The 22,440-nt window shown below is 43.6% G+C and overlaps 1 protein-coding gene across 3 annotated transcripts; it reads left to right on the top strand.

Moving 5' to 3' along the window:
* Nucleotides 1-3: 3 nt before the first annotated feature.
* Nucleotides 4-21,355, top strand: AIFM1 (apoptosis inducing factor mitochondria associated 1). Of its 3 annotated transcripts, none has more exons than XM_089536669.1 (17): nt 4-268; nt 4,239-4,381; nt 7,243-7,336; nt 7,970-7,999; nt 8,607-8,731; nt 8,817-8,947; nt 11,364-11,454; nt 12,679-12,763; nt 13,052-13,128; nt 14,021-14,129; nt 14,353-14,460; nt 16,406-16,494; nt 17,522-17,662; nt 18,218-18,360; nt 19,872-19,996; nt 20,327-20,523; nt 21,088-21,355. In XM_089536669.1, exons 1-17 carry the CDS (start codon nt 145-147, stop codon nt 21,157-21,159), a joined length of 1,884 nt encoding a protein of 627 aa, XP_089392795.1. In that variant the 5' UTR covers nt 4-144; the 3' UTR covers nt 21,160-21,355. The 3 variants fall into 3 exon arrangements, with proteins under 3 accessions (XP_089392795.1, XP_089392796.1, XP_089392797.1); XM_089536670.1 differs by lacking the exon at nt 4,239-4,381 and adding an exon at nt 5,445-5,572 and having other exon boundaries at nt 5-268; XM_089536671.1 differs by lacking the exons at nt 4-268; nt 4,239-4,381; nt 7,243-7,336; nt 7,970-7,999 and adding an exon at nt 8,047-8,151.
* The last annotated feature ends 1,085 nt before the right edge of the window (nt 21,356-22,440 follow it).

A 22,440-nucleotide genomic window follows, 5' to 3' on the forward strand; every position in this document is an offset into this window, starting at 1 on the left:
ACGGCTAAGGCTTCTGGGAGCTGAAGTCCAAAGAAGGTGGAAGACGACGATAGAGTTTGAGGATCACGGGGGGCTAGAGCGGCGCCTGTTGGGGGCACGCATGCGCACTGCGCACGGCGGCCGGGGCCGGAGGAGCACACGCGCATGCGCAAGCGGGACACCGGCGGAGAGCCCTCAGAAGGAGCCGTCGCCGTCGCCATAATGTTCCGCTGCCGCTCGGCCGCCACGTTAATACGCGCCTTGGGGCCCAAGTCACGGAGCCGAGGAGGTAAGTAGGAGCCCGGTCGGATCAGGCTGGGTTGTTTCTGGGCTGTGTCCTCATTGGAGGGATAACCGGGTTTGGCAGCTGCACATTTGCGGATTTGATGAATACGTCCTCTCTAGGAATCTCTAGGTCCTCCAGCGCAACTCTATGGTCAACTTTGACTAAAAGTCGCCCTGAAAGACCTAGAGGTTATTCCTAGAGAGGACACTCTGCTAGGCCTTTGTAGCTCCTCCAGCTCAACTCTATGGTCAGTGTCTGGCAGATGTTGACCGCAGAGTTGCCCTGGAGGACCTAGAGGTTATTCCTAGAAGGACAAGTGTACTTCTGAGTAGCAATGTACCAGATTGTGGCGCAAGTCTTGCTTTCCCAAACTGACCATGCTGGCTGGGGATGAGGGGAGTTGCAGTCCAGTACTTCCAGGTTCAAGAGTGAGTCCAGGAGTACACTCCAACCGTGACCCTGCGTCTTCAGAGCTAGTCCTGCCCAGCCTTGGTTGGATCCCTGTTCTCTGATCCTCCCTTTGACTGACCGGCAGTACCTCTGTCTTTGCTCCAAAACACACGGCAGAAGTAATCCACTTTCACAGAATCACAGAATTGGAGGGGACCCCAAGAAGGGCCAACCCCATTCTGCCATGCACCCCTGACAGATGGCCCTCCAGCCTCTGCTGACACTGCTTTAACTGCCCTGGTTCAATGCTTGGGAATCCTAGGAACTGTAGCTTTGTGAGACATTGAGCCTTCTCTGTCAGAGAGCTCTGGTGCCACAATAAACTACACTTCCCAAGATTCCCTAGCACTGAGCCACGGCAGTTAAAGTGGCCTCAAAGTGGATTATTTCTGCAGTGTGCTTAATAATAATAATAATATGATTTATTTATATGCCGCCCAATCACTGGGAATCCGGGCAGCTTACAACAGCAGGGATCTTAAACAACATACCTCCAAAGTGACCCGAAGCAGCTTTATTTTGGCCTGTCTGTATGGGGCCTATGATAACTTTGATTAACTATGGCTTCCCATGTTATTCAAAGTGGAAATCGCTGCTACCGTTAAATGTGGTGAGTTTCAGTAAACCTGGCTTGTAGCCCATGCCACCTGGCACAAAACAATGGTGAACCTAATTATAGTTAATTTGAAGTAAAACAACTTCTTTGTAATTAACCTTTCTTAATATTCACCATACAGTAGTTGGTTGCACTAGGTGACACAACAAACCATGGTTAAGGGGAAAGGAAAGCCTGACAGTGCAATGGGAGCCATAGAGGTCAAGAGCCTGGCTCTTCTGTGGCTTGTCCCTGCTTTTGCATGTCACATTTAACCACGAATGGCCCAACATCACTCCATAGGAGTCAAAAGCTAATCCTGGAGACATTTGGTCATGACGCATACTTGAAAACACTCCCAGTTCCCACCAATGCAAAGAATATTGGCCACCAAATGAAAAGTTTTGGCTGCTAGACAGCTAATTTTTTAGAGGGGAGAATAGAGTGAAAACTAGCCCCTGCTTAAACCATGGATGTAATGTGTGTCCATTTTCATAATGTTTTTATGGGTTTTTTAACGGATATTCTGTTCAAGTGAAGCAGAAATATGTGAAAAATGGACTGTGTGAACCTTGTCTGAGAGAAGATCCAGAAACTCTAAAGTGGTGCTGAAATTTGGCCATAAATGATTAATTTTCTGAACATGTTCTGGTTCTTCCATGAGGTATTTTCAAAGAAATTCATGATATTTAGGTTAACTGGTATCATGCCGCTAGTGTCATTTGCCCTTGGCATGTCCTTTTCCCCATTTACTTGCATGGAGTCCATGATAATGGGTAAAGTGTTGACCTTGTACTAGACTAGAGAGATCTGCTTTTTAGGTCCAAAGATCACTGGGTGAAAACGGTTCTCTTTTTATCTCTCAGTTTAACATCCCTCACAGAGTGGTTGAGAATATAAACTGGAATAGAACCATTATGTTGCTACTGTGAACCCCTTGGAGAAGGGAGATATAAATGTAATAAACAAACATCAGCCCTTATGGGTGATGATAGTGATGATGATATTGTCGTCATTGTTATCATAATTTATTACTAATAGCCTAGCTTTTCCTTCAAACTGGGGTTCAGGGCAGCTCAAAAAAATTCAAACAAATACAATTAAAGTGACTTTCAAAGCTATAAGTAAAAAGGTAGAAATGTTCTTGTAAAGATGCAACTACTGTATATTACCCATAGATTTAATACCTTTTAAAACAAACCCATTTAAATGCTCCCCAAATAATTATCACTCGTCCTTACTACTCAACATAAAGTAAACAAAAATAATGACCACGGAAGATCTGAATAGATTCAGCCTAGACAATGAGGAATTTGAAATAGTGAAAAAGTTCCCATCCTTTGGGCCAAAAAAAGAACTGGGACTGCAGTCAAGAAATAAGAAGAAGACTAGGAATGGGAAGGGAAGCTATGAAAGAATTGGAAAAGATCCTAACATGTAAGGATATACAACTGGGCACGCAAGTTAGAATCATACAAGCCATTGTTTTCCCTATTACCATGTACGGTTGCAAAAGCTGGACAGTGAGCAAAGCGAATAGGAGGAAAACCAATTCACTTGAGATGTGGTGCTGGAGAAGAGTGCTGAGGATACCGTTGACAGACAAATGGGTTCAGATCAAGCCTGAAATCTCCCTGCAAACGAAGATGATAAAGTCGAGGTTGTCATACTTTAGCCAGGTCATGAGAAGTAATGACTCATTGGAAAAGACAATAATACTAGGAGAGGTGGAGGGATGTACAAAGAGAGGAAGACTGCATGCTAGATGGATAGACTCCATTAAAGAGGCCACGGCTATGAATTTACAGGACCTAAGCAGAGCAGTGGAGGATAAGGAGTCTTGGAGATGTCTCATCCACAGGGTCACCGTGAGTTGGGATTGACGCAAGGGCGGTTAACAACAACAAAAATCCTTGTGGTCAATTCCTAGAAACCTGTCAGAACATTAAAATTTTCATTTGCCAATAGAACAGCAAAAAGGGACCCAAGGCAGCTTCCAGAACTCATTAAAGACAAAAGACAAAGAGGCACAGTAACTGGAGAACTGGAGCCATTTAACTGGATGTATGTTCTCTTTGTTTGGGCTTTAAAGGGTTACCTTTAAGGGCATGAGGCTATAAAAAAGTCTCCACAACCCTGTGGTAGGATCCACCAGTTCCAATAATCCCCCTCACTATAGTGAGTGGTCAGGAGTAATGATTGTATTAATAATATCTATACGGCCAAAGATTCCTTGCTTCTGGTCAGTGGGAATGTAGAGCAGTTCCAAACTAGTTTCCCCCCACTATCGTATTGGCTCATTTGTTGAATTTTACAAGGGAATCAAATGGTGTCTTCCATCCCTGCAGTTCCAAATCTTCAGGAAGGCCCTTTCCCTTGTTCCCATCAGACCTGCCTATGAAGGTAATGGGTCTGAGAGAAGGGTGTCCCTCCAGATGAGATACAGCTCTTCAGATGGACCCAGCTGCAGAGGGCTTTGTATGTCAGAAGTATCACTTTGAACTGTGCCACTGTTAGCCAATGGAGCTGTTGTAAAAAAGGATGTTTTATACCCCCAAAGGATATTAGGGCATTTCTAATACAAATATATGTTTTAAAATGGAGAATTCAGATTTCATTTTTATGCTCTTGGGACGTCTTAGTCAAATCAACAACAACCAAAATGCTGGCAGTTTCACTAGAGTCTAAAACAAGTCCCTTATTCAACTTTCTTTTAATAATTCAACTTTGCCTGCTTCTGTGTAGCACCCTCAAACATATTGGGCTACGGCTCTCATTGCACCAGGTAATCTATTGTCAAGGGATGATGGTAGTGCAGTTCAACACATCTGGAGGGCATGAGGCTAGGGAAGGCTACTTTAATAAACACAGTGGCATGTTAAAAGTATTTTGTTGATGATTCTCCCTCTTAACCAATTGTGTTTCCAGGCCTCTTGTTTCAGCGATGGAAAGTTCCATTAGAAGTTCAGCTGAGCAGACAAATGGCTAGCTCTGGTGTTCCGGGGGGCAAAGGCGAAAAGGCTGTCTTTGCTCTCCTTGTGGGCTTGTCCACTTTAGGAGCAGGGGCCTATGTAAGTAGAAAGGCTTCACTGTCAATAAAAGAACAGCAGGACTCCTGCTTTCCAATGGCTGTTCTTTTCTCTCTTTTTTACTTCTATTTAACACTCTTCATATCTCTTTTTTTTTCTCACTTCCCTGCAAAAATGTCACAGGACTCTTAATACTGTGAAGGAGCAAAGCTGGGCCTCTGCTGTACATTGATTTTGTCCCTGTTCATAATTTCAGTGGAAGGACACTCACTAGAAGGGCATGTAGTTAATATAAAACATTAGCTGCCATTCTTTATATCTACAACTGATGTATAAACTAGCTCGGAAAGATACATTTTTTTGTTCTAGTTTGAGGGAGAAATTTAGTATGGGAGGTTTGAACTGCAAGGTGAGAAGCCTGTCCTAAGAGATAGTAGTAGTTGATTACAAAGAGCAACTGGGTAGACTTGACAGGCATACTGTAGATCTCTGTTGTCTTGAATAATAAGAAATGACCTTTGAACCACTTGGGCAACACTGACAGCCTCTCATGTTATTTCCAGGAGTCAAAAGGGGGATCCAAGCCCAAAGAGATCACAGAACCTTTGTTGCCACTTGATGGGTGGGGAGTGGTGGGATCGTGGGATCTGGGGGCAAGATAACCTTGATTTCTCTTTAATAGACAATGTCGTTGAAATAGTGGGTGCTCTGTCTTGATCTAATCTGGGGTTAGGAACATTATGTTTTTGGACTGTAGCTCCAAGATCCCCAAGCCAGCATGGCCAAGCTCTGATCTGACCTTCTCCCATGCCTCCATTTCACAGTAGAGAGGCAAGTGGCTGATTCTAAGTAATTGTTCTCTCCCAATGGAAAAAGCTATATCTGCAATGAAAAGACTTTTTCATGTTATAAATGAACAAAGTTTAGCCACGGTGACACTTTCTATCTACACTGGTTTTGACAAAAAATAATTGAAACAGCTTGAAGCCCTTGCTTGCTCCAAGATGTGAGTAATCTAGTGTCCTCATTTAATACTCAGTGCACTTGCTTCGTTTCTCTTTTTCTCTTTGCTCTTTCTTCTTCCTTTGCCTGTTCCCTCCTGCAGTTTTGCAGTGTCTGCATCTTCGACCCCCTTCTCGGTCGCTAACGTCTCCAGGTGCTCCCAGCAAGGACAGCAGCAACCTAGTATACTTCTTAATAGTAGGAGGAGCAGTCACTGGGGCAGGCGCTTATGTAAGATGCTTACCGTTGAATTTGGTTATGAAGCTGGGGTGGGAAATGCATGCTCTGACTGAAGTTTCATCTTATTGGGAGTTCTGAGTCAGTGAAAATCTCCTGAGTCAATCCTGCTATAAAAATTGGAAGCACATTTTTAAAAGGATATTGTCAGGTAGAGACTATTTCCAAACAGATAACCATTTTTAAGACTGTTGCATTAAAAACAACAAAAAGACCTGTGGCCCCAAAGACTGATATAATTTTTTTCTGCATAGCAATCCATTTCACCAGATGTGTGGAGTTTATCCAGAATTCCAGGGATGTGTGTGTGTGTGTGCATGTGTGTGTGTAGACATACACAAATCTGTTGGGAAGGGTGGGAGAATTATAGACAGAGGGCAGTAGTGAATTCTGCTTTGGGGCACTAGAATTCAGTTAGAGGGGCAGTTTGCCTCCCCACTGCGGTGTCTCAAATGGACTCTGGAGAGCTGAGTTTTGGGGTTGTATAGGGAGCGATAAAGGAAGGGTTAGGCCAGTGAAGTCAGAGGAAACTAATTGCAGAAGGTGCTAATGGGTTAGTAGTTTTCTCTGCATTAATTCAGTTTTGTTTATAGAAGTCTTCCTAAGTTCTCTAAATAGAGGAAAGCCAGTTTGTATGTATACATTCTTGCATATGTATACATTTACATTCTTCTTTTTATAATAAATAATTTCCTTTAATAATCAATAAAGGACATCAATAATTTCCTTTAATAATCAATAATTTCCTACTTTAGAAAATTCCCATAGCTAGGTTTCAGGTTTTTTTCTTCTCTCATCTCTTCCCCTTTGTTTTGTTCATTTGATTTTCCCACCCTTCTTGCTAACAGATTATTCATTTTTTGCATGAAATTGAACTAACCCAGTGGTTCTCAAACTAGGGCAGGAAGGCACAAGAATTGCCTCAGGTTGTATATGACATCTGGAGGCCCTGATTCCCCTCAAAAAATCTTTCAAAGGTGAGGAGGGTGCTTGGAACAGCTGCTGCTGCCTGAAGGAAAAGGAGGTGGAAGAGAGTTGGAAAGCTCAATGGATCATGGCTGGAGGGGCCCATCCCGAGCCACCACTGTTTCTTCCTCCACCTGCCCCATCACTGCCCTGGTTCTTGGGGTGAGCCTCAACCAGTATGCCTGTTCAGTCCAGTGTGCCCTAGGCACATGGTGGCCGAAGGAAAGTCAGCACCAGTTCAGATGTTTCAGAATTTGTACCCTAAAATGCCTACAGAGACCAAGTCTCTTGTTTAGACATCTAACAACATTTATTTGATGTCAGCCATGCCTGTGTGTGTGTGTAGGAACTTGTTCCCTTCAAGATGCCAACTCCTATCAATGATAGCTAGCATGACCAGTGTTCAGGAGTCGTGTAATATCATTTGGAGTGCCACAGGCTCCCTTTTCTTACTCGAGTGTCTTGGCAAGGCATCTGCCAATGTGGACCCTGTGTTCCTCCTTGTAGTTCATGCCCCTATTGCCTTCCTCACACCTGCCATGCACAGCTCTCTTGCTTAGTGGCAGGTTCTGCTTTGTTCTCTTGAAATAAACCCATTTTTCTGAGCAGGCAGTGTAGATGGAAGCCCATTCATTGCTTAGCAGGACCTCAGGGACCTAACCAGCTTTATGCCATGTGTCACCTGTTTGGCCATCTAGGTGTACAAGACCCTGAAGGAAGATAAAGAACGATACAATGAGCGCATTGCAACAATTGGTCAACGTCCCTCCCCAGATGAGAGTTCTTCAGCAGGTAGGTGCTTGGCCACCTTGCATTCTTTGGAACAAGATGGGAGGAGCTAGCAACCTCTACCTGTTGTTGGACTCCAACTCCTATCAGCTAATCTGTTCAGTGATCAAGGATGGTGGGAAATATAGTCCAGCAGCATCTGAAGAGGCCACAGTTTCCCTACCCTTGCATTAGCACTTTAACTGTCAAGCTGGGGCTTGCAGGCTCTCAGTTAGAAGGAAACCAGTTCTGATGTTACAGACAAATTTACCATTAAAGGTTGATTTCCCCAAACATCAGGAAATGGGGCTGTCAGCAAAGGGCTGTCAATTCTCCAGTAATGAAGCTCAGAGCTAAAAAAAATCAGTGTTTGACAGTGGAGTAGTGTACCTTGGAAGGTGATGGAGTCTTTTCTGTTGCAGGATTTTAAATGGAGGTTGGATGGCTACGTGACAGGGATGCTTATCTATGGATTACTTCATTGGAAAAATCTTAAATTAGAAAAACTTTGGGGTCTCTTCCAATTCTCTGATTATATGATGGCCTTTATTAGCCACTTCAGACAGCCCCATATCAGTAGATGGCTGCCATGATAGGAGATGTTTCCTATTTACCTTCAGTAGGCATCTTGCCAAATTACATCTTCTCTCTTTCCAGAAGCAGATTCTGCCTCACAGAGCACAGCAGGTGAGGGAGTGCTTAAAGATGAACAGAACGTGGTCCTCTGAGTGGTTGAACTTAGTATTCTTTCTGCAAGCCATGCTGGTAATGAACTGGTCCATATGCCAGAGAGGGAAAAGCCACTCTGATGAAAATCAATCTGTTGGCTTCCATTTTGGGTAATAAGGAGAGAATGAGATGAGTGAATTTTAGGGTGCAGTGGATAGTTCTGTGGAATAGTTAACTTGTTACTTCAGAATAGCGTGGATCCTGCTGTGAATAGATGAAGTTTCCTTATACCAAATTAGACCATTGGGCTTTGCTTAATATTGTCTGCATGGGCTGGCAGTAGCTGACCAAGGTTTCTTGTAGGAGTATTTCCCAGCCCTGCCTGGACATGTGTTTTTGAGTGGAGCTGCCACAACTTATTTGTCAACACATGCACTGAATGTAGGCTGTACCCATTTTGTGGCCCCTGGAATCCTACCCCTCTCGTTTTGGGTTAAATGCAAGGGGAAGTACACTCTGTAAACCTCAGGAAGCATGATTACTTCTCAAATAAGCCCTTACTTTACAAAAAAAATATTGGGTTTGTGTCTTTGTAAGTGCCTTCACTGTCCACTGTTGCTTGCAGGCACAGAAGCAGAGGCAGCCACTCGTCCGGAATTCCCATCCCACGTTCCTTTCCTATTAATTGGTGGAGGCACTGCTGCTTTTGCTGCTGCCAGATCCATCCGTGCTCGGGATCCTGGGGCCAGGGTAAGTGTCAGAGGCAGACTGTTGGCCACCAATTTTGTTGTTACTTTTGAGACATGAAAGAAATCTTCATTGTACCACATTTAAGGTGCTGATTGTGTCAGGAGACCCTGAACTTCCATACATGCGGCCTCCACTTTCCAAAGAACTGTGGTTTTCGGAAGACCCTGATGTCACAGAATCTCTGCGGTTCAAACAATGGAATGGCAAAGAGAGGAGGTGAGTTTCCAAGTCTTCCTGATCCTGCCAAAATTAGAGTTGTTGGGAATTTGTGTTAGGAACTCCAAATGTGGCTGGAGAAGGAACAGTTGACAGACCCAGTGAGCATTTCATACACTGTCTGTGCTTTGACAAGTGAGCAATGTAGAGGAGGTCTCTAAAAACCTTTAAAAACTCAAGGCCTGGACAGACAGGCCAATATAAAGCTGCTTCGGCTCACTTTGGAGGTATGCTGTTTAAATGACACACGCATCTTAAGAGACCAGAAGCTGCGCCAAAGCTGCACTCTAGTCCTTAGGACTGGAGCATGGCTTTGGCACAGCTTCCAGCCTCTTAGGATGCATGCATCATTTAAATAGTATACTGTACCTCCAAAGTGACCCGAAGCAGCTTTATTTTGGCCTGTCTGTTTGGGCCTTCAGTGTCCAAAAAAACCCCCAAATCATGATTTTCTTGCTGTTTTGAGCCCCTCTAAAGCACTGCTACCCTTTATCTGATCTTTGAAGCATAACATTTTTGATCTCTGCCTATTCCTGTTTAAATCGCATGAATCCCAAACTGCCAGACTGAGGCAAAATGTATCTTACAGGATCACTAACATGAATGTACTCTTTCATGCACTTGACAGGTGCCTTGATGCTAAGAACAATTTGAAACCAATCTGTCTGGTGGCAGAGGCTGAGTTCACTACAGACTGCATTTCCCATAATCTCTCACTGTTAGCTGTGCTGAGCAGAGCAATAGGGAGTTGCAGTGCAACAGCATCTGGAGGCCAACACATGTCACTTTTTAAAATTACAGCAGTTTAAGGTTTTGTTACTATTGTAAAAGTACTGGGAGTCAGAAAAATATGTTAATCTTCTATTAGTCACTCTAGTTGATATTGATCTACTTTCTGGCCACTTTTGCCTTATTTAAGAGATTATGAATAGGCATACTTACTCAGTACTTAGAAGAAAAACTATCAGGATTTGGGGTATGAATGCATCCCATTTCCATCAGGCTTGCTTCTCAAACACGGATGTGAAAGTTGATTTTAAAGTTATGTTTATTTTTAGAAATGTTTTCCTTCATGGTGATGAAACCTAGGGGCTTTCGTAGCGGCTACTAAGCCGTGAAATTTATATAAGAAACCAGCTAAAAGCACCAGATCCTGTCTGATCTTAGGAAGCTAAGCAGGGTCAGCCCTGCTTAGTATCTGGATGGGAGACCATCATTGAATACCAGGTGCTATAAGTAATATTTCAGAGGAAGGAACTGGCAAAAGCATCTCTTGAGTATTCCTTGCCTATGAAAACTCTATGAAGTTCTTGGGGGCACCATAACTTGAAAGGTGACTTGAAGGTATGCACCTGCACGCACACACACACACACAAACCAAGCATCTTGCACTGTTTTTTTGTTGTTGTGCCTTCTAGTCAACTCTGACTTATGGCAACACCATCAAAGAGTTGTTTTTTTACAAGATTACTTCAGAAGAGGGTATGTCATTGCCTTCCTGACTCGCAATTAGAGACTGCTTAGGCAGTATGGAGTGGTATATAAATGAAGCTGCTATTGCCATTCCTCTTAGGCTGAGAGAGGCTGCTTACACAGTGGTTTTCTGGGACCAAACAGGGGTTTGAATCCTGCTCTCTCAGAGTCCACCCTCCTGGTTTTGCAAACCGCAGGGAAAGGCAGGAAATATAAATTATTATTATTATTATTATTATTATTATTATTATTATTAACTGAGGCCAATTCATAATAGCAGTCATTCCTAGTCTTGAGCGCAAATGACTTGACTGGCCTTTGAAATTCTTACCTGCTTGCTATGAGTGGGCTTTGAGGGCCTCATAAGGCAGTAAATTTTACTGAGGAAGGATGCTACAACCGAGAGCACACTTTTGCATGTAGTCATGTACTTCAAAAGAAAAAGGCAATCTATGGAAATGTATGGAAACACTTGCAAGCGTGGATGACCTGCAGCCTTCAGCCTAATTTCCTCTTCAGTGTTTAATTAAGATCTCTGGCAAGAGCAGTCTTTCCTTGCCCTGGCAACCCACTGGGCAAGAAGGAAGGGGAGTGTCAGGGGGTAAAGGGTAGAGAAGGGGCTGACAGAGGATCAAGGCAGTGATCTTGCCCCACTAATTTTGGTCACTCCTACTTACAGCACCAGCCTCAGAGGACGGCAATGGCAAACCACATCTGAACAAATCTTGCCAAGAAAACACCATGATAAGGTCGCCTTAGGGTCACCATAAGTTGGAAACGACTTGAAGGCACACAACAACAAACTTATAGCACATGGCCCTGACAGATAATTCAATAGGGAATGTTGCCTTTGATGGAAACAGCATTTTTTTCATTTGACTTAAATTACTTAATACTTCCTCTTTTCATCTTTCTCTTTCCTGTGTCCATTCATCCCTTGCAGTATATACTTCCAGCCGCCATCTTTCTACGTTTCACCGCGTGACCTGTCTTATATAGAGAATGGCGGAGTGTCTGTCCTGACTGGCAGAAAGGTTAGTGTAATGTAGATTGCAAATGTTGTAAAGTATTTGGGCAGAGGAGGATATATCAGAAAATAGATTGCTTTATTTTGATTATTTGGATTTATATCCCGTCCTTCAAAGACATATTCCATGGTGACTGTACAACACACTGAAACCAAAATGTAATAGGTTTTAAAAATCAGAATAAAAATGAAAACTGACACAACTATATATAAAAGCAGCATAAAACTCATTTTAGTTGAGGCTAATTATCTTAGTTTGTGAGAAGAGTGCATACTATACATCAAGAGTGTGGAATGTATAGCCTGTGAGCCACATGTTGCCGTCAAGCTCACTTTTGGGGCACCTGAAAGACCCCCAAACCTCCCTCATTTTTTTGAGAAAAATTCTGAATGATTTTCAAACAATTTTTGCTGAAACATGCATCCCCTCATACGTCTATTTTCATTACATCGCCTCCCAAAATGGTGAGCAGAATTGATGTGATTTCACCTCTGCTTGCCAGGAATCCTGAAGTAAGTCTTTTGGCATGCTGGGTTGTATGTGTGGCTTGTGAGTGGGAGGTCTGAGGGAAGAATGGACCTCTGCCTTACATGCAGAAGGCCTCGGGTTCAGTCTCTGATATCCCCAGGGAAGGCTAGGAGGAGCCAATCAGAATCCTTGGAGAGCTGCTGCCAGTCAATGTAGATCAGGATGAACAGGCTTCAGACTTGTGAGAGCAGCTTGAGTTTTCAATAAAACCCTGAAGTCCACCACCCAGAGACTGACACACTGGCAGAATTAACAATCCAGGAACAGAGTGCCTCTGACCACATCTTCATTTTAGGAATTTCCATTTGTTAAGATGACCAAGCCCACAATTTGCTGCGTAGTTGCTATTGTTAGACAATTAGGCATTGGAGACACGTGGCAATTTATTGCAAATTGTTCTAAAAATCTGTGATGCAATGTCTGCTCATCCATGATTAAGGTAATACCGGGCTCATCAATTTAATTAATTCAATCTAATGTAGTCTCAGGCATCAGCTTGTGTGCCTAAAGAGCTGTAATGTTCAAAAAGCTCAGAATACTAAAAAGGACAGTTTGCTGCCATTTGGAAATACTGATGTCGGAAGAAAAACTGATCTGCAGAGGGAGGGGTGAATTTTGCCTATGTTCCAAGACTATGGGTATCTTCTTCGAACAAAATCCCCCTCCCCCTGAAGGAGACCCAAGAATGTGCTTAACTTGCAGGTGGTCCACATGGACGTCAGGGGCAACGTAGTGAAACTCGACAATGGGACCCAGATCTCCTATGACAAGTGCTTAATTGCTACAGGTGAGGATGGCCAGCTTGCTTCTTTCTCTCCTTAGTCCACTATGGCAGTGGACTCTCAGTCACTGGGGCAGTGGTTCTCTTAGCCTTTGGTCCTCCTAATGTACCTATGTTATCAGAATTGTTGACCATTGGCCCTGTTTGCTGAAGTCAGAAACATCTAGACAACTTAAAGCGAGAACTTTTGTACTAAGGAATTAATTGTGGATGTTGTCCACTTGGCCAGGGTGCCAGAGAGCTCCCATCTGCTCTATAATGTGAACATAATCTAAGTTCATTTTCTGTTCTCAGGTGGTTCCCCAAGAAATCTCCCAGTGATCGAGAGGGGAGGCAAAGAGGTGCAAGAGAGGCTCACTCTATTTCGGAAGGTAAGGTTGAAGGGGAGAGTAATGGACAGCCATGGCATGTAATTGAAAGTTGATTACATAATTCAATTTGTTGCTCTTTTAGAAAACATTTAGAAAGTGTTTAGAAAATTATTTCATCTGCTCTCTGTTGTAGCATTTCAAAGATAATTTGTTGCAATGTGGAAAAGTAGTTTGTTGCATTAGTTGATGATTTCATATTTGTTTTTTAAACTTGATAATATGTTGCTCACCAATAAAGCAGCTTCATTTCTCTTTGATATGCTTTCCCCCCCTCTCCCAAAAGTTGCAGTTACTCTCTATGGTGTGCCCTCCCTGCCCTAACCTTTGATATGATAATTTTAACTATGTTGGACTTAATTTAGTAGGATCTGGAGGTATAAATATTGAAATGAAATGGGGCATGGGGAGAAATTAGGAGATCTGTTGCTCTGTGTTAGCTGTTAGTCAAAATGTTGAGGCAAATGTCAGATTCTTTCTAGGTCTCCAGGCACCAAGCAGTACAAAAGGAGTATTATGTCCTGTCTGCCCCTCGATAGCTTTCTCCTTCCAGTGTGAAATATGTGAGCTAAGAACCTATCCAAAAAACCTACTAAGAAAGGCCAAGATCCTCCTTCAGCTGCCAGCACTAGCAGATATTCCAGCAAGGTGCTGCAGAGGGAAATGAAGTAGAAGCAGGGTCATTCCACCATCCCTTTTGAATCCCCCCCCCCTTTTCCATTTCCATCCACTTTTCCTTTTCTGCCATGTCTTTTTGTGTTGTATAAATCTGCGGGCAGGGGCTGTTGAAAGACTGGCTGGCTGACTACAGTATCTGTATGCTGCTCCAAGAAGCTTTTTGGCTGAGGAAGTTCTCTAATAAAATAAATACCCCCCACCTTTTTCCCCCTTGCAGATTGAAGATTTCCGTTCACTAGAGAAAATTTCTAGAGAAGTCAAATCAATCACTATTATTGGTGGTGGTTTCCTGGGTAGTGAATTGGCCTGTGCTTTGGGACGGAAAGGTGAGTGTGAAAGACTTAACAGCAAGAATCAGAAAACAACAAGGATTGGGAGCATGTGAGGCCTGGGTTTAAATAGTCACTCAGCTATTAAAATGGAATTTAAAACATACGTACAGTTGTATGGATGATTTATTCTCAGACTATATAGCGTGAAAACTAGCACTTTGAATTGTGCTCATGAGCAAACTGGTAGATCACCTAAGCTTTCCACTTCCCTTTGCAGCACAGTCGAAAGGTTTAGAGGTGATCCAGATGTTTCCAGAGAACGGCAACATGGGCAAAGTTCTTCCCGAGTACTTGAGTAACTGGACTACCAACAAAGTCAGGCAAGGTAAAACGCTCCTCCTCCCATCTCCCCTTTCTTGAAAAGGTGCTGTTTGAGGCCTTTTCTTGAGCAGTCACCTGAATGGGAGGAGGCAGTCACAACTGTCTTTTCCTTTTCTAGCAACCAGCTCTGGAGAGCTTCATGGTTCAGCAGCAGCTCTTCAGAACAGCAGGAGCCCTTGCTACTTGAGGTGACTGCTTCACAGAGGGTCATGGGAGGGCTGTCACTGAGAAGCAAGACCGCTCTGTCAACCCAGTGATAAAACAAGCAGTTTTTGGCTCTCCCTCTCTTTGAGCTGTTCCTTTTCTAGATGGCCATGATAAGAAGACTAATCTTTCATACAACATTACAGCTGCATTAAGACTGGTCATCATGAGAACCACCTGCCAGGAAGACCTTGTGCCTGGGTTTTCTTGATTTCTTTTTCCTTTCCTTTCTCCTTTTTCTTTTCTTTTCTGTTATGTCTTTTAAGGTTGTCATGCTAAAAATACCACGCTTTCTCACCTCTGGTTGAAATGCTAGAAATAAACAATAAACAAATTTTAAGTGGTACAACTTGCCCCGCAAGTTGCCAACCCTGATTTAAATGGAGAGGGTATTGTTCCTCCAGTTTTTGTTACCTCTAGTTGTTCAGTGAAGAGCTGGATATAGTCAACAGCTAAGCCAGCAGTTCTTAACCTGTGGTCCGCAGATCCCCAGGGGGTTATGATGTCCTCACATGAAGACCAACTCTTCTCCTTTCACCCTCCCAAGGCCTGTTGGTCTCAACTCTACACTGAAAGAGGAGGGAGGGAGTTTGTTCCACTCCTCTTGCCCACCCCAGTAGTGGCACCAAGGCTCTGGTTCCTCTAGGAACTCTGAGAGAAAAGGGCAAGAAGAGGATGGCAAAGGTGCATTGGCCAAACAAGTCCCCCCAACCATGCTGTGTCCTTGCTCTCTGCACTGTTGTGCAGAATAACAGGTTTAGGGGCTGTCATTGTGCACAGAACTGGAGTCAAAGGGAGGTGATGAGAGGCAGGAGGGTTGGCTGGAGCAGCAGCAATTCTAGAGCAGAGGGAGTCATGCTCTGGACGTCTGAGAGCAAGGGAATGTATTATGCACACGTGTGTATATGCGTGTGGGCTCATGGGTGTGTATCTCTTTGTCTTCAGGAACCTCTCCCTGCCTGCCTGCATCAAAGCAGCATGCAGAATGGAGGACTGAAAAGCAAATTCAGTCCCTTTGCAACTCACATGCACCACATACACAGGCCCAGCAAACAAAGTCCCAACTCCTTTCATGACTTGACACTACTGCTGACACACACACACACACAGTGGTGGAGATACATCTAAGAGGTCTTTGGTAGCCAAAACGTATAGAGGAGGAAAGCAGTGGGACAAGATCTAGTCAGCTCAGCTCAGGGGATTATTATTATTTTTTTAAAAAGTCCATCACTGCACATCCCAGAAACCCACCCACAAAGGCACCCTCCTGACCTGTTTTGGTGGGAAGAAAAAATCTGTTTTTAAATTTGTATGGCATCATTACAATAAAAATATGACAAATATGTGCATTTACTTACTTTTCCCTTTTCTCCAGATTTGAAGACCCTTGATGAGCAATATTAGGTGCACTTTAAATCTTGAATTAAGTCTTGGTAGTGTGCAGGTGGCAACAAAAGATATTTAAAGGGGGTCCATAAAGAAAATGATAAGAACTGCTGAGTTAGGTCATTGCTGTTACTGTGTGTCTTCTCTGCTTGAGCTGTTGCAGCCCTTGCCATCCTGGTACCCTCCAGATGTTTTGAACTTATGGTTAGGGCTCATTGGTGGTGTGAATTGTGGCCTGAAACCTCTGGAGTGCACTTTCGTAGAGGGGCAATACATCACCTACAGGCCCTGTTTGTGGGGAGGCTGTGGTTGCCTCCATCTCTTTCACCAGACTATGAGTGTCTTCTGTTTACTTTCAGAGGGAGTGAATGTGATGCCCAATGCAGTTGTGAAGTCTGTGTCTCTTGCTGGGAACCGGTTGCTCATAAAATTGAAGGATGGAAGAAAAGTGAGTACCGTGAAGCAATAAGATCTTTCTTTGCCTTGGAGGGATTGCAGGAGGAATAAAGACTTAACATAATATGGTTCAGTTCCCTGGTGTAGTCTTTCTCAATCTGATCCCCTTCAGTTGCTTACAAGTTAGATCCAATTCTGTCAACTCTGTATAAATCAATGTGTTCTCCCATACAAACTTGCCTGGGTTTTGAGATTTTTGGAGATATACTTTCAGTTCCACCAAACCAGAGGGGATGCAAGAGGGCCTTCATGGTTTCTGCTACCAGAATGTGGAACTCAGAGGCTTGGCTGCAGAGGCCTTTAGAATCTGGCAGACTCTTGGCAAATTACTTGTTTTTCTTGGTGGGGTTCTTAGTGAATGCTGGGGAGGGGGTTATTCACATGCTTTTACAATGGGCCCTTGTTATCCACTGAGTTTGGTTCCAGGACCCAAAATCCATGCATGCTCAAGTCCCATTAAGTACAATGGCATAGTAAAATAGTGCCCCTTATATAAAATGTCAAAATCCATATTTGCTTTTTGGAATTTATACTTTAAAAATATATATTTTTAACCCATGGACTCAATTTGTGGATACAGAATCCATGGATATGGAGGGCTGACTGTGGTTCAGCTTCAGTTATCACAGTTGGTTTAACTATTATAGTCCTTCTATTTTTGGTATTTTATTTATTTATTTTTTACCTTGAGTCTGTTTTGGGAATAAGAAGGAATATCAATTCAAGTAAACTCCACTACTCCTGATGTATTGCCCATGCTGGCTAGGGCTGATGGGATTTCTAGTCCAAAACCTATGGAAGCAGCTGTGTTGGGGAAGGTTATCCTACTGAATTCAAGCCTAAATATGAGTAATTAGAAAATAAATGTGTAGTTTTTTCCTTAAACTTCGCCTCCAGTTCATTGCCTGTCCTCTATAGCCCTTCTTTCAGAGACCTGCTATCTTAGTCTTTGTACAGTGCTATGCATATTGAGGGTGCTTTATAAACATATGGAAGCGACTGCTTTTTCTGCTACTCAGGTGGAAACAGATCACATTGTGGCAGCTGTGGGCTTAGAGCCCAATGTGGAGTTGGCAAAATCAGCTGGTCTGGAAGTGGATTCAGACTTCGGGGGCTTCAGGGTGAATGCAGAGCTGCAGGCCCGCTCCAATATCTGGGTGGTAAGTGGGAATGGAGGGTGTGGGGTGTTAAAATTCTTTTGCATTTGCTTGAGCTGCTAGCAACTGGGTGTCTACCCTGATAAAAAGTGAAACAATGTCCAAGAAGTTCCTTGTTCAAAGGAAGTGGTAGACAGAAGCAGTCTTCAGTACATATGGCTCATGGCATGGAATCTGGCAGTGTGCACCATTGCCTGGAAGTCCCATTTGAAAGTGGAGGTGGGGAGTTAAGCTTCTTGTTTGCACTAGAGATGCATCTCACCCCCATCCCCCATTGCAGATGACGTTTGCTAACTGCTGATAAACCCCAAGGGTGCCTGACTATGGTTCATGGTGGTCAAGCTGGAATGTGTACATGTGGGGTGGGGGATCTTGAATAAACTATACCCAAGACTTGTCTCCTCTCTTTGGTTCTGCATCTCCCAAACCAAAAATGCTAACTCCCACAGCAGCCCAAACTGCTGCTACTGTGGGAGTTTGAGAAAGCTGAGATTTGCCTAATACTACGCTGACTGTTTCCTGCCCAGCTCTCACTCTTCCGTTGTTGTTCCTGTTCAGGCAGGAGATGCAGCTTGCTTCTATGACATCAAGCTAGGCAGGCGGCGTGTAGAGCACCACGATCATGCTGTTGTGAGTGGAAGATTGGCTGGAGAAAACATGACTGGAGCAGCAAAGCCCTACTGGCACCAGTCTATGTTCTGGTACTGTGCTTTCTCTTTATTTTGTTCAGCTCTGTTTGAGTCTTCATCCTTTCTATCTTCTCTTTGTAAGTTTTCATTTGAAAGACAGGAAACCCCTTTATTCAGACTGATTTGGCATCATGTAGCCTTCTCTGAGCTGTTTTTGCCACTCCCAGTCCTAATTTTTTAATTATTATTATATAGCCGGTTGCTTTGGAAAAAAGAACTGCTGCTTCTGTTGGCTTCCAGGAGCAGCTCTTCTTTTTAAAAAAGTGCAACCTCTTCATGCTTTGTTTTACACACAAACCCTAGAAATATGTTTTACTCCTCCCTGGCCACTGCATCCAGTCTTTTTTCTTCTTGCTGCCACTGCCCATAGGGTACCAGTAGGAGTCTGATTGATTGACTGCTCCTGGGATTTGCTGCAGACTACACTAGCCCCCATCCAAAAAACTGAAGTAGCCAGAAGCCCACCTAGTTTTGTAACTTCCCATTTTATCTCCCTTCTTTTGCCAACACTGTGTGAGCCTGGAAGGAGTGCATCAGCAGAGTTCTGGCCCGTCACCCTTTCCTACCGTGGCCTATACTGACTAGCTGTGGTTTTCCAGACTCTCAGAGAAGACTTTCCATTATCCTTAATGCAGAGGAGGAAAATCCCAGGCTGAATTTGACCCAGACTGATTCCTAGTTCCTCCAGAGTGAGATGTGGTGAAGAGGAGGCATAGCTCAGTGATAAAGCACCAGCAGTTCACAGAGAAGGCCCATGTTCAGTCCCCTCCCCCCATTGTGTCCTAAAGGATCCTGGACACAGATAGTGACAAAGACCTTTGTCTTGAGGTCCTGCCAGCATTGTGTTGTGGTTTGTGTGTTGGACTGTGACTCCAGAGACCAGGGTTTGATTCCCAGCTTGGCCATGAAACCCAGTGGGTGACCTTGAGCAAGTTATATGCTCTCAGCCTGAGGGGAAGGTAATTGCAAAACTTCTCTGAACAAATCTTGCCGAGTAAACCCATGATAGGGTCGCCATAAGTTGGAAGTGACTTGAAGGCACATAACAACAACCTGGAAAACTTTAGCTATTGAAAATAGACAATACTGGGCTTGTGTAGCAAATAATCTGATCCTGGATAGAGACAAACATTGGTCTGTGAGTGGACAGAAATTCTTGTGCCTTTCCTGAGAACAAATTCTATTAACATGTCATATTTGTGGTAGGATTTGGCATTAGTAAGAGTCCAAGGGATATGAATTCAAAATTACTGGGCTTGGAAAGGGTAGTTATTTGCCCACAACCACCTAGATTCAGCCAGCCAACCTTGAGTTGTTGTCCAACGTAGCTCTGTTAACAAAATACGATTGCCTGAAACCTATGATTATAACTGGAAGTTTTAAAATATCTCCCTAGGATATAATATTTAAATACTAGAACATGTCTTTGTTCCATTATTGTTTTTCTGCACTTTTAACAGCAAGAACAAATTCCTTTGAGTTTGTGAAATTAACCCCTATGACTATACTTACCCTGTCCTTAGGAGTGATCTGGGCCCAGATGTTGGCTATGAAGCGATTGGCCTTGTGGACAGCAGCTTGCCCACTGTGGGGGTATTTGCTAAAGCAACAGCAAAGGACACCCCAAAATCTGCAACAGAAGAGTCAGGTAAGACTCCATTCCTCAGCAATACTGAGGTTGGGCTGTCTATGATTGAGAGTGTTTGTTAACTTGCTTAGAGTGAGTAGACAGCCTCCTGATAATTGTTTGATCTGGAAGCAGGCTTAAAGTTCCCATCTGCATTGGTAGACAGGGAATTCTTGTGCTTTGGGCTTCAGCTTACAGAAGCTCCAACCCATGTTGAGATTGTGAGAGTTGTTAGTTCAAACTGTCAGGAAAGAGTTCCTCACGCCTGGTCTTAGGGCAGCATCTGGTCCCCTTGGTGGGTGGGAAGCCAACATTAGTCACTGGATGTTCACCAACTCTGTTTGTTTCTAGGTACTGGAATTCGCTCAGAAAGTGAAACTGAAACAGAAGCATCTGAGCTCAGAGTCTCAGCTGCCTCACCTTCCAGCCTGCAGGCACCCCAGCAAGGGGAAGACTATGGGAAAGGAGTCGTTTTCTACCTCAGGGATAAAGTGGTGGTGGGCATTGTGTTGTGGAACATCTTCAACCGGATGCCAATTGCTCGAAAGGTCAGTGTGCATCCCAGGTTTTGCTCCCACATTCAGATTGGTAATTGTTCTTCCTGGTGGATGGTGTATTCTCTGCCATTTCCTAAGATCATCTTGCAATGGTGGTTTTTCTGCTTAAGGGAAGCCTGCCTCCTGGGTAATCAACCCAACACTGTTAAAAATGACCCCATCATGTAAATACTGTCATTTCTGTTTTGGTTGCACCTAACCCATTTCCTCAATGTTAAGATCTGTCTTGGGACTATAAAAAACAATTCAGTACTAAGTGGCTCAGCGTCAGCATGGTGTTCAATGAGGACATCAAAGTTCAAATCCCTGTTGAGCCATGGAAGCCCACTGGGTGACTTTCAGCAAGTAACCCACTCAGTCACAGTGGCAAGCCTCTGAAAAAATATTTGCAAGAAAACTCTAGGACAGGGTTGCTGCAAGTGGGAGTTGGCTTTGAAGGCACATAGCAAGTGGCTAATTACTTGGGCTTGTGTGGGCTCGTGACAACAACAGTTGAGTAATGGTTGCCTCTGAAAGAGAATGTGTCCAGCTGAAGTCACCTGCTTTCTCTTACAGATCATTAAGGATGGGGAAGAGCACACTGACCTCAATGAAGTTGCCAAGCTCTTTAACATCCACGAGGAATGAGCATCCTGCCCAGGGCTGGGGTGTCATTTGAAAACGGAATGTGTGACAGAGAAAGGCTCTTTGTGCGGACTATGTGTGTGTGTTCAGTTGTGTGACCAGCCTATCCCATACCACCCTGTGTGTGTGAATATTTGTGAATGTTTGAAATGGCTCTTGAGCTCTATTTGCACCATGAATTAAACCAGATTCTGAATTACGATTAAGTCTGGTTAGTACTTTCACTTTTCTGTTCTTGACTTTCTGCAGGTTAATCTTTAGTAGTCACTGTAAAAACAAAATCCCAGAAACTATCCTGACATCTAGTGTAGTGGCAAGTAAGAGGTGTGTGGACCAGAAACTGGACCTCGAGTCAGCCATGAGTTGGCTTTAAAACAATCTACTCAAACAGGTAACACTTTTGAAGAAAATTCTATGGTAGAACCCTCAGTTTAAAGGAAATCTCCTCAAAGTGTGCCCCACAAGCTTTTCAGATACAGTTGGATGTGGGAGTGACTGCACCCTGTCCAAAGACAAAACTGCTAACCTTACACTTCCCCAGTAAATTGTATCTCAGAACATCTTCAAATAGAGTTCCTTAACTACTCTTCTTGTGTTGACACCAAGAACCAAACTGGGGACCTTCTGTGTGCAAAGCATCTTTGCCACTAAACTATGAAACGTTTGGTCCTCTTAAGTCATTTTTTTAAAACAAAAAGTGATCAGGGGATGACCTCTGCACATTTCTTGTTTTAGAAAAGACCTTTCCTGGGCCTAAAATGGCATGGGGAGAGTGTGGTAGTCCTCCAATATCTTCTGGAGTGCTAATGCTTCTCTGACATCAGCAAGCATTGCAAATGGACTGACATGTTCCCTGCCTGTCACGTTTGAGTGCTTTATGAGATTTTGTTGGTGTGCTAGAATGATTTAGTTTTGTGTCTTTCCACAACATTGCTGGCCTTTAAAGTCCTTCCATTTCTTTATAGTTCCTACAAATACCCAACCCAGGCTTGACTGCTTGATTTGGAACAATCAAAAAGTTTTGAGGGCTTGGAACAGGGCAAGCAACTTTGTGCTCACCAAGTATTGTGGAGCCCCATTTTTCTGGAGCAGCAGTTTACTTTTTAAGTAAATTATAATGGCTCTCTTCACTGTCTCACAATAACTGACTTCTCATTTTGCTTTTTTGGGATCCATTCTGGCAGGCTGCAAGGTTAGGCTTGCTGCTCTTGGCTGCCAAGAGCTCCAGAAGCATCATTCTAGTTTCTTAGCTCTGACCCACAGCAATTAAGAGGGAGAAAACAT

Source organism: Sceloporus occidentalis, unplaced genomic scaffold, assembly GCF_023333645.1.
Source record: "Sceloporus occidentalis isolate IW3139 unplaced genomic scaffold, rSceOcc1.0.p SCAF_8, whole genome shotgun sequence".
NCBI lineage: Eukaryota > Metazoa > Chordata > Lepidosauria > Squamata > Phrynosomatidae > Sceloporus > Sceloporus occidentalis.